Source organism: Rhinatrema bivittatum, chromosome 2 (assembly GCF_901001135.1).
Source record: "Rhinatrema bivittatum chromosome 2, aRhiBiv1.1, whole genome shotgun sequence".
Taxonomy (NCBI): domain Eukaryota; kingdom Metazoa; phylum Chordata; class Amphibia; order Gymnophiona; family Rhinatrematidae; genus Rhinatrema; species Rhinatrema bivittatum.
In genome coordinates, this window is record NC_042616.1 from 56,039,807 (window position 1) to 56,055,595 (window position 15,789).

Sequence of the window (15,789 nt, forward strand, 5' to 3'; positions counted from 1 at the left end):
TTTGGCAGAGAATATCATGGCATGCTGGGCATGTTCAGTGGCCTCACAGTGCCAGTCAAAAGTTTCTAGAAACTTTGACAGAAAGTTTTCCCGTATTAGGGCTCAATCAGTGACGTCACCCATATGTAAGGACTACATCCTGCTGTCCTGGGATAACACCCATTAAAAGGTAAGCAATTTTGCTTTTTTGATCCTCATAATTAGCTGCTTGCTTGATAGACTTAGTTTTTGGGTACTTGCCAGGTTCTTATGGCCTTGATTGTCCACTGTTGGAAACAGGATGCTGGGCTTGATGGACCCTTGGTCTGACCCAGTATGGCATTTTCTTATGTTCTTATGTTCTTAGTTTGCCTGGGTCATTGCCCCCCAAATGCATTATGATGGCATTTTGGAGCTGCCATCGAATCCCTCCAGCGCTGAAGAAAGGGGCAAGAAACGGTCCCAATGCATACCTGGCTTACCCATCCATGTTGCGACTAGCCCATGAGCTGCCAATCCAAAATGCAGTCTTTAGGGGTGATTGTGTGCTCTCCTGACGGCCCACTCTATCAAAGTGTCCGATAATCCAAGTAGTCAATTGGGTCAGACATGGATCTGCAAAATACAATTAAGAGATATGAGTAGATGTGCTCGCCTGGTCCATCCTGACAAACATATTTACTGCTGCTGATTGCCATCTTCCTATCTGCTGTATGGTGTTGATCCGAAGACCTGCTTGTGTGACACGCTTATTCCAATCCTAAGGGAGTGTGTGGTAAATTTTCTGACATCCAGCCCCATTCTGAGCACTTTGGAGAACTGATATCTGGTCAATGGGACCTGGTTGGTGTGCACCAACAAGTAGACACCTCCAAAACGGTTATTCACCGCATTTATTGGTTCCAGAGGGAGAGGTAATTTGCCTTTAGTAAACTCTGAGTGGGAATTGAACCCTGGCTTCCCTGGTTCAGGGCCCATTGCTCTTATCACTAGCCTACTACTACACTCCATGGGGTCTCCCCGTCTGCGTACTTTCAAAAGAAGGCCAGACCTGCTAAATGTCTAACCACTGAGCCTCTGGATGACCATTTCCTTCGCTGAAGAGACATATTTATCAGGTCATCCGGCACTGGGACTGGTATCTGAGCCGTTATGGCGGTTGCCTTAGACCTGCCTAGCTCACCACCTCTGCTGCCTGCCATAATAGCTAAGCAAGGCCGCATCAGACCCGGGCCCCAGCCTTGGCCTAGGCAAGGGGACACAGCAACTGGTTCCTGCAGTAAGCTGACCATGTGCTGTGAGCTAACGATCCTTTTATGAGGTTTCTGGTAGTCGGCGACCAATTCCCCATAGGTGGTCCAGGGCTTCTGTTCCTGCTTCTCCACTGTGGGTACCTGCTATCGAACTAATTCCCATTTAGCTCAAGATGAAGCATCTGCAACCCTCAATACTAGCCCCTGGTACATGTTGCGCTCTAATAGTGGTATTGCTGCGTAAAATGGCCCATATCACCTCTAAGCTGTTCTGCTACGTGCAGAATCTTAGCGTATTAACGGTTGAGCACAAGGATGCTGCTTGATTGTCGCACTAGAATATGACTTTGCTTATTCTGCTGCTTAATTTTCAAAAGCATAAAGCCACCATTATGGGAAAAAAATCTAGCAATGTGACGTTCCAAGTTAATCAGACTTCCTCCCAAGTGTCCAGCCCAAGTGCAGCGGCCATGCATCCAGGCACTACAGCCTGAAACCACATCCTCCAGAGATGTCAGAGCGTATTTCTAAATCCTTGCTGGAAAGTGGAAGCTCCTGCCACAGAGATACCCTGTCGAAGTTGGCCATGAAGAACATAAGAAAATGCCATACTGTGTCAGACCAAGGGTCCATCAAGCCAACAGTGGTCAATCCAGGCCATAAGAACCTGGCAAGTACCGTATTTTCCGGCGTATAAGACGAGTTTTTAACCCCTGAAAATCTTCTCAAAAGTCGGGGGTCATCTTATACGCCGGGGGTCGTCTTATAGGGCGAATAATTACCGTATGTTTTGCTCCATAAGACACACTTTTTTCCCCCAAAAGTGGGGGGAAAAATGTCTGCGTCTTATGGAGCGAATATAAAAAAAAATAAAAATCTAACAAAACCCCCCACCCTCCTGATCCCCCCAGACCTGCCAAATTAATTTACTACAACCCCCCACCCTCCTGACCCCCCCCAAGACCTGCCAAAAGTCCCTGGTGGTCCAGTGGGGGTCCAGGAGCGGTCCGGGAGCGATCTCCTGGACTTGGGCCGTTGGCTGCCAGCAATCAAAATGGTGCCGACGGCCCTTTGCCCTTACTATGTCACTGGGTCGACCAATGGCAGCGGTAGCTCCTGTGACATAGTAAGGGCAAAGGGCCGTCGGCGATTACTGGCAGCCGACGGCCTTATATTTTCAAATCAAATGGATCGCTTTTGTCTAGAGGCTTGGCTTTTGAAAGGAGGCAATTAAGGAAAAAAGCTTATCTTGAGGATGTTATTTCTACTCTGTTGCAGGCTAGAAAGCCTTCCACTTCCTTGATGTATGCAGAGTTTGGAGAGTTTTTGAGGCTTGGTGTGCAGAGCAGGGGGCTGAGCCTCGGTAGTGTAGATTCTGGCCTTTTTGCAGAAGGGCCTGTCGAAGGGTTTGTCTTTTAGTTCCCTGAGAGTGCAGGTGTCAGCCCTGGGCTGCTTTCGGGGCAAGCTTCATGGATTAACCCTTGCTGCACATCCAGATGTAGTTAGTTTCCTCCGAGGGGTGAAATATCTGTGCCCCCCTGTTCGTCAGGTGTGCCCTTCTTGGAACCTTAATTTGGTTCTGAAGGGCATGTGTGAAGTGCCATTTGAGCCTCTAAAGAAGGCCACCATAAAAGATCTGACTTTGAAAGTGGGTTTTTTTGGTGGTGATTTGTTCAGCCAGGACGGGGTCTGAACTTGAAGCCCTTTTTACGGATTTTGGAGTCTGGGGTCTCTCTGAGGTTGGTTCTGTTTTTTTCTGCCGAAGATAGTTTCAATGTTTCTCTTGAGTCAATCAGTGGAGCTTCCGGCCTTTGCAAATTTGGAGATCTGTACGCCTCACGCAAAAGAATTAAAGTGGTTGGATGTCAGGAGGGCTCTGTTGCGATATCTGGAGGTCACTAACAGTTTCCGGTTGTTGAAGTGGTTCAAAAAAGAGACAGAAAACGTTGAAGGCCATGATTGCACAGTGGTCGAAGGAGGCTATTGGGTCTGCATATATCTGTCGTGGTCATCCTATTCCAGAGGGATTAAGGACTCATTCTACCCTCCTCTTGTTTTCCTGGTGGCATTTTCGAACTTCCAGACATGATTCCAAAATATCTTTCAACCGAGGCTGTTTTTATTTTTTTTCTTGCTCCTTTAATATTTTTTGTAAATATTTTAGTGGTGTCTTTTCAGATATCTCTTCTGATTGAAAGATGTTTCAAGTCAGCTTCTAATGGAATTTGCACTGTGCTTTACCATATATTTTTCTTCATTTTGCTTTTGCTGTTCTTGTGTCTCAGCATTAAAATCAAACTAGAGACAAGCACTTGGGGTCCCCAAACTAGAGACAAGCACTTGGGGTCCCCAAACTAGAGACAAGCACTTGGGGTCCCCAAACTATGCTTATGAGCCGAATCTGGCCCTTGATGCTATTTTTTTTTGGTGTGGTGGAGAAAGTGTTCATTTATTTTTAAATACAGAGTGGAGTCAGAAAAACTGACAGTTGCTCAGGCCTTGCCAATGCGAGAAAAGGCTGTGGGTAGTGCTGAGGAAAACAGCTGGTGGGGAAGACAGGCCCTGCCAGAGCGAGAAGTCTGTGAAATCAGGGGCCACCGATGAAAGCCGCTGGCGGGACAAAGAAGCTGCAGGACTGGGCGATGCAGAGGAAAGCTACTGGTGGGGTGGGCTCGCCCTGCCAGGGCAAAAAGAGGCTGTAGGATTGAGCAATGCTGAAGAAAGCCACTGACTGTGTGTGTGAGTGAGTCAGAGCCAGTGTGTGTGGGAGTCAGAGAGAACCTGTGTGTGTCTGGGGGAGACTCAGATAATCTGCATGTGTGTGGGAATTGTCAGAGCTGTGGGGGAGGGTTGGAAAGAGCCTGTGTGTATATTGGGGTGGAGAGTCAGAGAGCCTTTGTGTGTGGGAGGATAAGGTCAGCCTGTGTGTGTGCATGCGTGCACATGTGTGTGGGAGATTTAGAGACTGTGTGTGTGTGTGTGTGTGTGTGTGTGGAGAGAGTCAGAGATCCTGTGTGTGTGTGTCAGCATGTCTGGGGGTGCCAGAGAGCCTGTGCATGCGCGCTTAATGTGTCGGAGAGTGAGAGAACCGGTGTGTATGTGGGGGAAGAATCAGAAAGCCTGTGTGTGTGTATTGGGGAGAGTCAGAGCCTGTTTGTATGTCTGGGTTGCGATTCAGAGAGACTTGTGTATGTGGGTGCGGTGGGGGGGGGGGGGGTCAGAGCTTGTGTGTTTATAGGGTGGGGGGAGTGTTACAGAGACTGTGGGTGGGGGAGGGGGTCAGAAACAACCTGTGAGAGAGAGTGTCAGGGAGAACCTCTGTCCATGGGTGTCTATATGCCTGGCTTAAGGTATATAGACTTACAAAACACTTTGTCTAGGTTTGTTTAAATCATAGTAAAAAAAACAACAAAACAGCAATTAAAGACCAAAATGGTCTATTCTATGAATGGCTGGGGCTCTGGAGCTAAGAGCCAGTTCCAAGACCTGGATCAGAACTGATATATATAGAGATAGAGATATATAGATATATTTTATTTATGTATTTATTTATTTCTGATTTTTATATACCGATTTTCATGCATCAAATGCATATCAGACCGGTTTACAATGAAACAGTGTAAGCAGGAAAAATAATTCCTTAGTCTAATACATTGAACATCTATATATATATATCTATAGATATTTTTTTTTGTTATGCTCCAAGCTGGTACAGATGAAAATTCAGAAATGAGCAAGCTTCCTGAGCTCGGAGCTGGAGCTACCCCACTCCCTGCTACCTTTAAAAAAAAAAAAGATAAAATTTACTGAAAGAAACAAGATGTAGTATGTAATTCATTTCATAAGAGGAAAAATAATCACACCTCATTCCAACTACTTGGGAAAGAGCATTTTTTAAATATAATCTTTTATCCCAGGACAAGCAGGATGCTAATCCTCACATATGGGTGATGTCACTGACTGAGCCCTATCATGGAAATCTTTCTGTCAAAGTTTCTAGAAACTTTTGACTGGCACACAAAGCCCACTGAGCATGCCCAGCATGCCATGATTCCTCGAGCCACAGGGGTCTCCCTTCAGTCTTCGCTTTTCTGCGCTGCATTTAGCATCGCGGAGCAGGAGCCCTGTGTGAATTTTTTCACACAACTCTGTCTAAAAAAAACCAGATTAAAATATCACTTTTTCTCATCCCCACATCGGGGTCTCTCTTCAACCACCGGCCAATGAAATTTTGTTTCCGACTCTGAGTTCACAAAACTTTTAGTCACATAACCTTGACAGCCGTTGATGGATATCATGGCCACAGGCTTTAAAAAATGTACCAAATGTAATCGAACGAGGTCAATTACTGATCCACACCTTGAGTGTGTGCTTTGTTTGGGTCAATCCCATGGTGTCTCATCATGCCCAAAATGTGCGGAAATGACCGTTAAAGGTCGAAAAGCACATCAGGAAAAGATGGAACACCTTTTCCCCATCCAGCTATTACCTTCTACGTCGACGTCCACCCATTCGTCTCTGGCTGGAGCGTTGAAAAATCTGGTTATTAAAAAGCGTCGATTGGAGGGCTCGGGAGAACGGTCGTCACCAACCCCCGTCTCCGGCATCAAAGTCAACGTCTGGGCTTGAAAAAGCCATGGAGCGTAAAAAACATCGACATCAGCATCGACATTCTTCGATTCCGGAGGCCCTGTTATCACCGGAGCAGCCTGGAGCCAAGAGACCTCGTCTACAAGAGACACCGAGGCCTTCTACACCAAGGCATACCCCACCCCTAGAGGTGCCGGACATCGAGCCACCACAGGGCCCTGTGGTAGAGCCGATGACGCCTTCACTGCCACCTCGTATAGCTGCTCTGCCTGCATCAGCTATTACAGAGGAACTGAACAGATTCATCCGCTAGGCGGTGCAAGAAGCGCTCCAGGAATACTGGCCATCGACACTGATGACTCCTCCGATGCTGATACCCTCGCCGAAGCCGTCACCGATGCCGGGGCCATCCCCGAAGACAGGAAAATCACTGATGCCGGGACCAGCACCAATGCCAATGCCATTGCCATTAACATTCCCGATGCCAGTACCCATACCGGGGACTCCAATGCAACCAGACGCTTCAATTTTTCAACCGCTCATGGAAAAACTCAATGCCCTCAGTGGTGCTATGCCATCACAACCTATTCCTACTAAGCTAGCAGGTGTAGGAGATACTTTTGGTCAGTTCACACTCGATGAACCCCAACCAGGACCTTCAGGACTTTTCAGACCAGTGGTTCCATCAGTACCACCAAGGTCTTCTCCCACTTCTCCTTCCAAACATGCACCATATGACTCCTGGGAGGAGAGAAACACAGACTCATCATCAGAAAGTTTCATGTCTGAGCCATCTCCCCCTGAAGGAAAAAAAAAGTCCCCACCAGAAGACTTATCCTTCACTACCTTCATAAAAGATATGGCAGACACAATCCCTTTTAAATTAGTATCTGAGGAGGATACGAGACGAACATTAGAAGTCCTTCAATTTGTGGATCCACCCAAGGAGGTCCTAGCCATTCCTATCCACGAGATCCTACTAGAGTTACAACATAGATTGTGGGAGCATCCATGTTCCGTTCCACCAGTCAATAGGAGAATGGACACCACATATCTCGTACAGCATGTCCCTGTCTCTCAAAAAGCACAACTACCACACCAGTCAGTAGTGGTCGAGTCGGCTCAGAAGAAATCTAAAAGAATACGACCTCATTCGTCTACACCACCAGGGAAGGATCATAGATTCCTAGACTCTCTAGGAAGGAAAGTATACCAAGGAGCAATGCTTAACTCCAGGATAGCGTCTTACCAACTCTACATGATGCAATACCAGAGAAAGCTCTGGAAACAAATGCAGGAGCTCACTGATTCCCTACCTCAGCAATACCAAGATGCAGCTCACGCAATTGTCCATAAAGGACTAGAAGATGGAAAACATGAGGCTCGTGCTGCATATGACAGCTTCGAAACTTCTTCCAGGGTTGAGGCTTCGGGGATCAGTGCACGCCATTGGGCCTGGTTAAAAGCATCTGACCTCAGGCCTGAGGTACAGGATAAACTGGTAGACTTACCCTGCATAGGTGACAACCTTTTTGGGTCGAAGGTTCAGGACGCAGTGGCCCAACTTAGAGCATACAGAGACACTGCGTCAGTTATCTGCGGTCCCACAAGACTCTTCTTCAGCGTCCCGCCGTCAACCAAGAAAGGATACCCGAAAGCCATACTACAGGCCAAGAAGATATTATCCATCAGCACCTAGAGGTAGATCTTCCCGACCACAGCAAAGATCTCAACCTAGGCAGCCTAGACTGCTAGGCCTCAACCACCAGCGCAAACAGTACCAGCTGCAGGTTTTTGAGACAACGCCAGAGAACAAAAGCCATCTTCACAATCCCAACCCAAACGTACCAGTAGGAGGTCGAGTCTCCTTCTATTACAACCATTGGTTACAGATAACAGAACAATGGATACTCTCCATAATATCACAAGGTTATCAACTCAATTTCCTGTCAATTCCAAAAGACTCTCCTCCAAAGTCTCTTTGGATAAACAAAAATCACATCACTCTTCTGCAAGCCGAATTATCCACCCTTCTGAGAGCCAGAGCCTTGGAACCGGTACCCTGGCCTCAGCAGGGCAGAGGATTCTACTCCCGTTATTTCCTCGTTCCAAAGAAAACAGGAGGCCTACGTCCTGTCCTAGACCTCAGAAATCTCAACAAATTTCTACGGAAAGAGAAATTCAGGATGGTCTCTTTAGGCACCATGCTTCCCCTTCTTCAGACAGGAGACTGGTTCTGTTCTCTGGATCTACAAGACACGCTCACATTCCAATATTCCCTCCTCATCGCAAGTATCTGCGTTTCATGGTGGGTCAACAGCATTTCCAATACAGGGTACTACCATTCGGACTTGCCTCAGCACCCAGAGTATTCATGAAATGTCTAGCAGTAGTAGCAGCACAATTACACAAGGAAAGTGTACACGTTTTCCCCTACCTGGACGACTGGCTCATCAGAAGCAAACTCAACAAGGAGCTCTTGCTTCTCTCAGACGAACAATCAATCTGCTCCACTCGATGGGTTTTCTCATCATCTACCAAAAGTCCCATCTCATCCCGTCTCACCTACTTCAATTCATCGGAGCAGAATTGAACACCAAACTATCAAGAGCTTTCCTACCCGAAGATCGGGTGGAAACACTCTCCTTATTAGCAAACTCATGCCTCTGTATCGCTCCATGGTGAGACCCCACCTTGAATACTGTGTACAATTCTGGTCGCCGATTCTCAAAAAAAGATATAATTGCGATGAAGAAAGTACAGAGAAGGGCGACCAAAATGATAAGGGGAATGGGACAGCTCCCCTATGAGGAAAGACTAAAGAGGTTGGGACTTTTCAGCTTGGAGAAGAGACTGCTGAGGGGGGATATGATAGAGGTGTTTAAAATCATGAGAAGTCTAGAACGGGTAAATGTGAATCGGTTATTTGATTTGAAATGTTGCTTCGAGTGTTGTCCAAGTACCCTGGGTTTGGAGATGGTCTATGTGAGCTCCCCAACCTAAGGTGGATGCATCTGTAGTTAGAGTTATCTGTGGAACTGGTTGTTGGAAGGGTAGGCCTTTGCGCAAGTTGTTCCTGTTTACCCATCCATTGTACCTGAAGACTGGAGGATAGCTAATGTAACCCCAATAATGATAGGTTACAGATTTTTACTAATAGGTCTGAAATTTCATTTTTTAGTTCCTTCAGAACTCTGGGGTGTATACCATCTGGTCCAGGTGATTTACTACTCTTCAGTTTGTCAATCAGGTCTACCACATCTTCTAGGTTCATCGTGATTTGATTCAGTCCATCTGAATCATTACCCATGAAAACCTTCTCCAGTACGGGTACCTCCCCAACATCCTCTTCAGTAAACACCGAAGCAAAGAAATCATTTAATCTTTCCGCGATGGCCTTATCTTCTCTAAGTGCCCCTTTAACCCCTCGATCATCTAACGGTCCAACTGACTCCCTCACAGGCTTTCTGCTTCGGATATATTTTAAAAAGGTTTTACTGTGAGTTTTTGCCTCTATGGCCAACTTCTTTTCAAATTCTCTCTTAGCCTGTCTTATCAATGTCTTACATTTAACTTGCCAACGTTTATGCATTATCCTATTTTCTTCTGTTGGATCCTTCTTCCAATTTTTGAATGAAGATTTTTTGGCTAAAATAACTTCTTTCACCTCCTCTTTTAACCATGCCAGTAATCGTTTTGCCTTCTTTCCACCTTTCTTAATGTGTGGAATACATCTGGACTGTGCTTCTAGAATGGTATTTTTTAACAATGACCACATAAGAACACAAGAACATAAGAAAATGCCATACTGGGTCAGACCAAGGGTCCATCAAGCCCAGCATCCTGTTTCCAACAGTGGCCAATCCAGGCCATAAGAACCTGGCAAGTACCCAAAAACTAAGTCTATTCCATGTAACCATTGCTAATGGCAGTGGCTATTCTCTAAGTGAACTTAATAGCAGGTAATGGACTTCTCCTCCAAGAACTTATCCAATCCTTTTTTAAACACAGCTATACTAACTGCATGAACCACATTCTCTGGCAACAAATTCCAGAGTTTAATTGTGCGTTGAGTAAAAAAGAACTTTCTCCGATTAGTTTTAAATGTGCCCCATGCTAACTTCATGGAGTGCCCCCTAGTCTTTCTACTATCCGAAAGAGTAAATAACCGATTCACATCTACCCGTTCTAGACCTCTCATGATTTTAAACACCTCTATCATATCCCCCCTCAGTCGTCTCTTCTCCAAGCTGAAAAGTCCTAACCTCTTTAGTCTTTCCTCATAGGACTTCTCATGATTTTAAACACCTCTATCATATCCCCCCTCAGCCATCTCTTCTCAAAGCTGAAAAGTCCTAACTTCGTTAGTCTTTCCTCATAGGGGAGTTGTTCCATTCCCTTTATCATTTTGGTAGCCCTTCTCTGTACCTTCTCCATCGCAATTATATCTTTTTTGAGATGCGGCGACCAGAATTGTACACAGTATTCAAGGTGCGGTCTCACCATGGAGCAATAAAGAGGCATTATGATATTTGCATTCAAGGCAGAGAAGAATAAAATAGCAGTAATCATAGGAACTTAAAATTTGCAAAAGGTGCAGAGCAGAACAAAAACCATTCACATTGCACTCCAATATATTGAAATTCTGGTGTCACCTCAGTAAAGGCAAAACAAACTCTCTCCACTGTCAGTTTGTAAAGTAAGACAAACACCTAGAATCTTACCATACCATACCAGCACTAGCTTGCAGGCCTCAAACAGCAACAGCTTTTATCTATGAAAAAGCAGCAATACAAATATTACACCAGGCCCTAGAACACAAATACATTTCCTTTGATAGGAATAGATTGGGAGTTGCCTTTGCCAAACAGACACTATCCATTTGGCTAGCAGATTGCATCTCCTGTTATACCCAGGCGGAACTGCATCTTGGGAGTCATGTTCAAGGCTCATTCTGTTAAAGTTATGGCAATGTTGGTGACCCACTTGCGAGCACTTCCCATGGAGATCTGCAAGGCTGCGGCATGGAGTTCTCTCCACACATTCACATCTTACTACTGTCTGGATGGGGATGGCCAACGTGACAGATTCTGCCAAGTCTGTCCTTTGGAATTTCTTTCAGGTGTAGAGCCCAACTCTTCCTGGCTAGGGCTCATTGTTTGGGTTCAGGCTATCTCTCCCTCTTGTTACCAACAGCATTGTGGTTGTTGTGCTGAAGAAGGACCCCATGTGGACATGTGGAGTAGGGCATGCTCAGTGTGCTCAGTCAAAGTTCCAGAAACTTTGACATAAGGTTTCCATGCTGGGCTCCGTCCAATGATGTCACCCATGTGTGACATCCTGCTGTCATAGGAGAACACCTGTTACAGGTAAGCAACTCTGCTGTATAAAAAAAGATGCCGTATTACAAGTGCTAAAAGCGCAAAATGTTTAATATTTTTTATTTTTCTAATCAGTTGATCCCAGTCTCTTTTCCACTTTCCCCTTGTTTGTCTTTTCCTAATTCCTTTTTCAAGTTTTCTGGTCTTTTTCTCTCTCCTGTTTTCTTCCTTTCCTTCCTCATGTACACAGGCTCTCATACACACAGGCCCTCTCTCACATATACATACGGGTTCTCTCTGTCACCCCCCCCCCCCCTGCCACACACACACAGATATACAAACACAGGCTCTAACTCCCACAAATGCAGACACAGGTTATCAATCACTCCCACCCACAAATAAAGGCTATCACTCATCCCATACACACACACATACAGAGACAAAGGCTCTTGCTTCCATACAGACACAGGTATCGCGCTCCCCCACCCCACACACACAGATATAAGCTCTCACACATGCTCAAAGACAGACACCACAGGCTTTCACTCCCAGATATACAGACACAGGCTCTCACTCACACCCAAACACACAGACTTGGGCTCTCACTCACTCCTAAATACACAAACTGAGGTAGGCTCTCACTCCCAAACACAAAGTGGCTTGCTCTCTCCTACAGAGAGAGAGAGACACACACACACACGGAGACAGTCACACAGTGACAGTCACTCCCACACAGACACACACAGACTCTCACTTCCATGCACAGATTCTCCCACACTCCCAAAGAGAGAGACAGCTCCAGGTTCATTCCAACAGACACATGCAGACTCTCACATGGGCTCACTCAGACCCACACATGCAGACACAGGTCCTCAATTATACACACACACACAAAAATGCATACTCACACACTTCCCATACAAAGAAAGTGGCTTTATTTGGCATTGTCTAGTTCATTTGCCTCTTCTTGCACTGTTGGTATCTGGTCTTCCTGCCAGCAGCTTTCTTCATTGCTGCCCGGTTCTGCTGCCTCTTCTCACACTTGCTGGGCCTGCACAATCCTGCCAGCTTTTCTGTCTCTGATCTGCATTTAAAAAAAAAAACAAAAAAACAAAATAACCTTTATTCACCGCACCAAAAAAAAAACCCAAACATGGCAGACCGATCAAGTGAGCTCAGCGAGCCGGATTTTGCCTGCTATCTGTAATTTGGGAACCTCTGTCTTAAGCTATTCAGAACCCCTCGAAAGATAAGCATTGAATGCTTCTCATTTGTAGGTTGAGAACTTGTCTTTTGTATGATTCTACTTCACTTTCTTTTCAAAGATTCTACTTCACTTTCTTTTCACTTTCCTTTTCAAAGTTCTCTCCCTTATTCATAAAAGCATCATCAATGGAAACACAGACTGGATCAACCCCCCACTGCTTACCCGCACCTCCAATAGACCTACCCGCACTGCCCTCCAAGTCACACTCCGCATCCCTTCTATCAAATCCACGAAACATATTTCAACTATGAACAGAGCCTTTTCCCTGGCCGGCCCTACCCTTTGGAACTCTATGCCCCCAGACCTGCGCTCTGAAACATCTGAAACACCCAAATTCAAAAAAAAGCTAAAAACCTGGCTATTCCTACAGGCCTTCCCTTCCCTCAACAATCATCTTCCTGATGACCCTCTAAGCTGTGTATAATGCATTCCCTGTATCACCCTTTACAATGTATCCCTGTCGACTTTTTCTCACAATAACTTTCTCCCAGATGACCTTATGAGCTGCTTACACTTTTTCGATTTATTATCCTCACATTGTGCTTCTCGTACTATTTTTACAATGTGCTCCTGTCGACTTCTCCTTCTTCCGCCCCGGTTGAGGAAACATCATCCCCTGTAAATAGTTACCCAGTTTCCATTTGTTCATGTGTTTTTCTTGTATGCATCGTTTAACTGTTCTATGTAATGGCACTGCCAAAAAGTTCTATGTAATGGCACTGCCAAAAAGTTTTAAGTTATCTGTAAACAGACACGATGTGCAAACGGTTGTCGGTATATAAAAACCTACAAATAAATAAATGTTGTACTAAATCTATTGTATAAAGCTTTTTTGAAAAGCTGGTTGTAATTTTCTGAAATTAATCCCTGGGAGGGTGACACTCAATTTGAGCCATCTCTGTTTACATTAAATGTAGTCCACTGAGGAGTAGTGTGGTATCATGCTAAAGATTCAGCTCATATAGGTATTTCAAAAATGTTTTTAAGACTGGAAAAGAAATCAATCTGTTTTGGTTTTATTTTGGCCTTTTTTTTTGTTACAGTAAACCCGAAGAAAGACAGTGAACACACGCCTGTGAAAGGAGGATTTATAGCAGATTTAGGTAATGAGTATTTTGTTTACTGTGATTTTCTTACTGTGAAGTCCTATGAATCTGGAAAACATTGAAATATTCTCTGGGAAAAAAGGCAATTTGCCTTAGACATATAGGCGACATAATTTTGACTGGACTGGCAATAGCACATTTTCCAGAACTGCATGGTAATTCCTGTGGCCATACATTGTACTTATGTTCATTTTCTTCAGTGAATGTCAGATGCATGTTATTCCTTCAATAGCTGCTTTTCCGTCGATAACCAGGTATGAATTAGCCATTATGTACGAGTGATGTCATCTAATGGTGCCAACATGGCCCCAACTCTGAGCTTGATAAAGACTTTACTGAGCATGCGTGCGAGTTCCCTTGTGTGTGCATGCCGTCATAAAGGCCCTTCAGTCTTTCTTCATCTGAGCTGCAGCACTTGCATGTCCCAGTAGCTATCTAAATTTTTATCTTTTTTGGTCATCAAACTGCTTCATTAGTTGAATTTTTTTTCTGCTGTTGCCATGGCAGTCCTTCAAACAGAACTTTTAAATTGTAATAAAAACAGTTAAGATGACAGGAAGCACAGAGAGGTTCAAAGTCTGCATCTGAGTGCTGGATGTCTATCATGGACACACTGTCTTGTTACTGCAGTTGGGCCCCAATCGTGATTCTTTAAACTGCTCTAGCTGTGGTCGACTGTCTTCCAGGCACAGCAATACTGTGTCTGGAAAATGGAGGCCTTGAGAAAGGTGACAGTGAGTAATAGCTCCAAATCTCAGCACAAGGTCGAGCAGCTCAGTTGCTCCTCTAGTAGTGAAGCATAATCAGGATCTTGGCACAAGAAGTTCAGGCGGGAAGCATACCCCTCTGAATCTTGCAAAAACAGAAACTTTTACTCTCTCCCCTCTCCCCCAACTCCTGTTGTGCCGGCTTTGTTTTGTTTCCAGTCTGGGGTTGATTATGGTGCAGAGGCTTGCAGTGCCAAGAAAAGTGTTGAAGTGGCACAGGGGATCGTTTTTGGGTCCATCCCTCTTGGAACTGAAGAGGCTACCACTGTCGCAGTGATCCATTAGAGCAGAGCCCTTCTCATTGTTAAGACAGGATTTAGCCTTATCACAAGTGCCATTATTCATACTGCGGAAGATTCCCAAGGTGCCAAGTTTCCTATTTTTCCTGGACCCGGGACCAACCAGAATGCCATCCATGTCATTGGCATGGAGCTTGAGGGTACCTTCAGTACTTTTAACGTGGATGACCAAGGTGGTGTTGGAGCAGAGCGCTTTGTCATAGACATCCAGGAGTCCCGACCACAGTAAAGAAGAGGCCAGCACCATCTTTGCAATGGGATGGTAGTTGATAGGAGTTGACGAAGCAGCCGGCGCAGAGCATCTCAGAGCCTGCAGCTGGCATGATGCGGGATGCTACGATAATGCCAGATTCCTCGTCTGCTTTACCAACATTCCTGGATCCTGAAAAGAGTAACTCTCCTCCAACTCCAGCCCAGAGGGTTCCTCAACCAGTGGAAACTCAGAAATTAGAGTTAGTGAATAATTTCTTTGCAACCTTGAGCCCTGAAGACAGAAGAGGGAGATTAGAATGTTTCCAATTTGGTGTCATTTGGAGTTACAGTTTCCCTGTACGTACCTGGATCAGTCCAGACAGTGGGTTATATCCCCCGACCAGCAGATGGAGTCAGAACAGAGTTTGAGAGCGTCAGCATATAGAGTAGTGCACCCTCTGCTGGAGCTCAGTATTCTTCTGACTCCAGCAGATGCGAGTGGGGGGATCCACTAGCTCCCCCAGCTTGACAGGGTTTCTTCATTTTTAGTTATTTCTTTCTTTTTCTCCACAGTATTTCCCTGTCTTATGTTTCTCTTCATTTTGGATCCTTAAAGTTTAAAAAAAAAAAAAAAAAGTTTTCAATTTTTGAGGAGGCGTGTGTCTGTGGCTTTGCCTTCTCTATTCTGTACTCCTTTCCTCTTCCGTTGGGGTAAGTGGAAGTTTTTTGAGTTTCTTTCTCCACAGGTTTGCTTCTTTTTGGTGGTGCCCCGTGGATGCCGGTGGTTCCGGCCGCTCCACGCGTCGTTGAGGGTCCCGCGGTTCGCAAGCTCCGCCCGTGGGTGTGTGCTCAACTAAAACGGGGGTTTTCCCCCGCAGTTACTGGACCCCTTCGGCGGGTTGTTAGGGCCATTTCCAGGCACCCCCGCGGCACTAGTTCGTCTTTGGCCCCCCCCCCCCCCCCCCCCCCCCCCCGAGGCTTTTCTTTTTCCCGGTGCTGACATGCCGCGGTCCTT

General features: G+C 45.6%; 1 protein-coding gene across 3 annotated transcripts in view; it reads left to right on the top strand.

The window, feature by feature from the left end:
• SMARCC1 (SWI/SNF related, matrix associated, actin dependent regulator of chromatin subfamily c member 1) overlaps nucleotides 1-15,789 on the top strand; it is a 557,827-nt gene that overhangs the window by 170,991 nt on the left and 371,047 nt on the right. For all 3 annotated transcript variants that reach the window (XM_029588188.1, XM_029588187.1, XM_029588189.1), the window contains exon 12: nucleotides 13,454-13,513. In XM_029588188.1, the coding sequence (XP_029444048.1) occupies nucleotides 13,454-13,513 (60 nt within the window). The remainder of the gene's footprint in view (nucleotides 1-13,453; nucleotides 13,514-15,789) is intronic.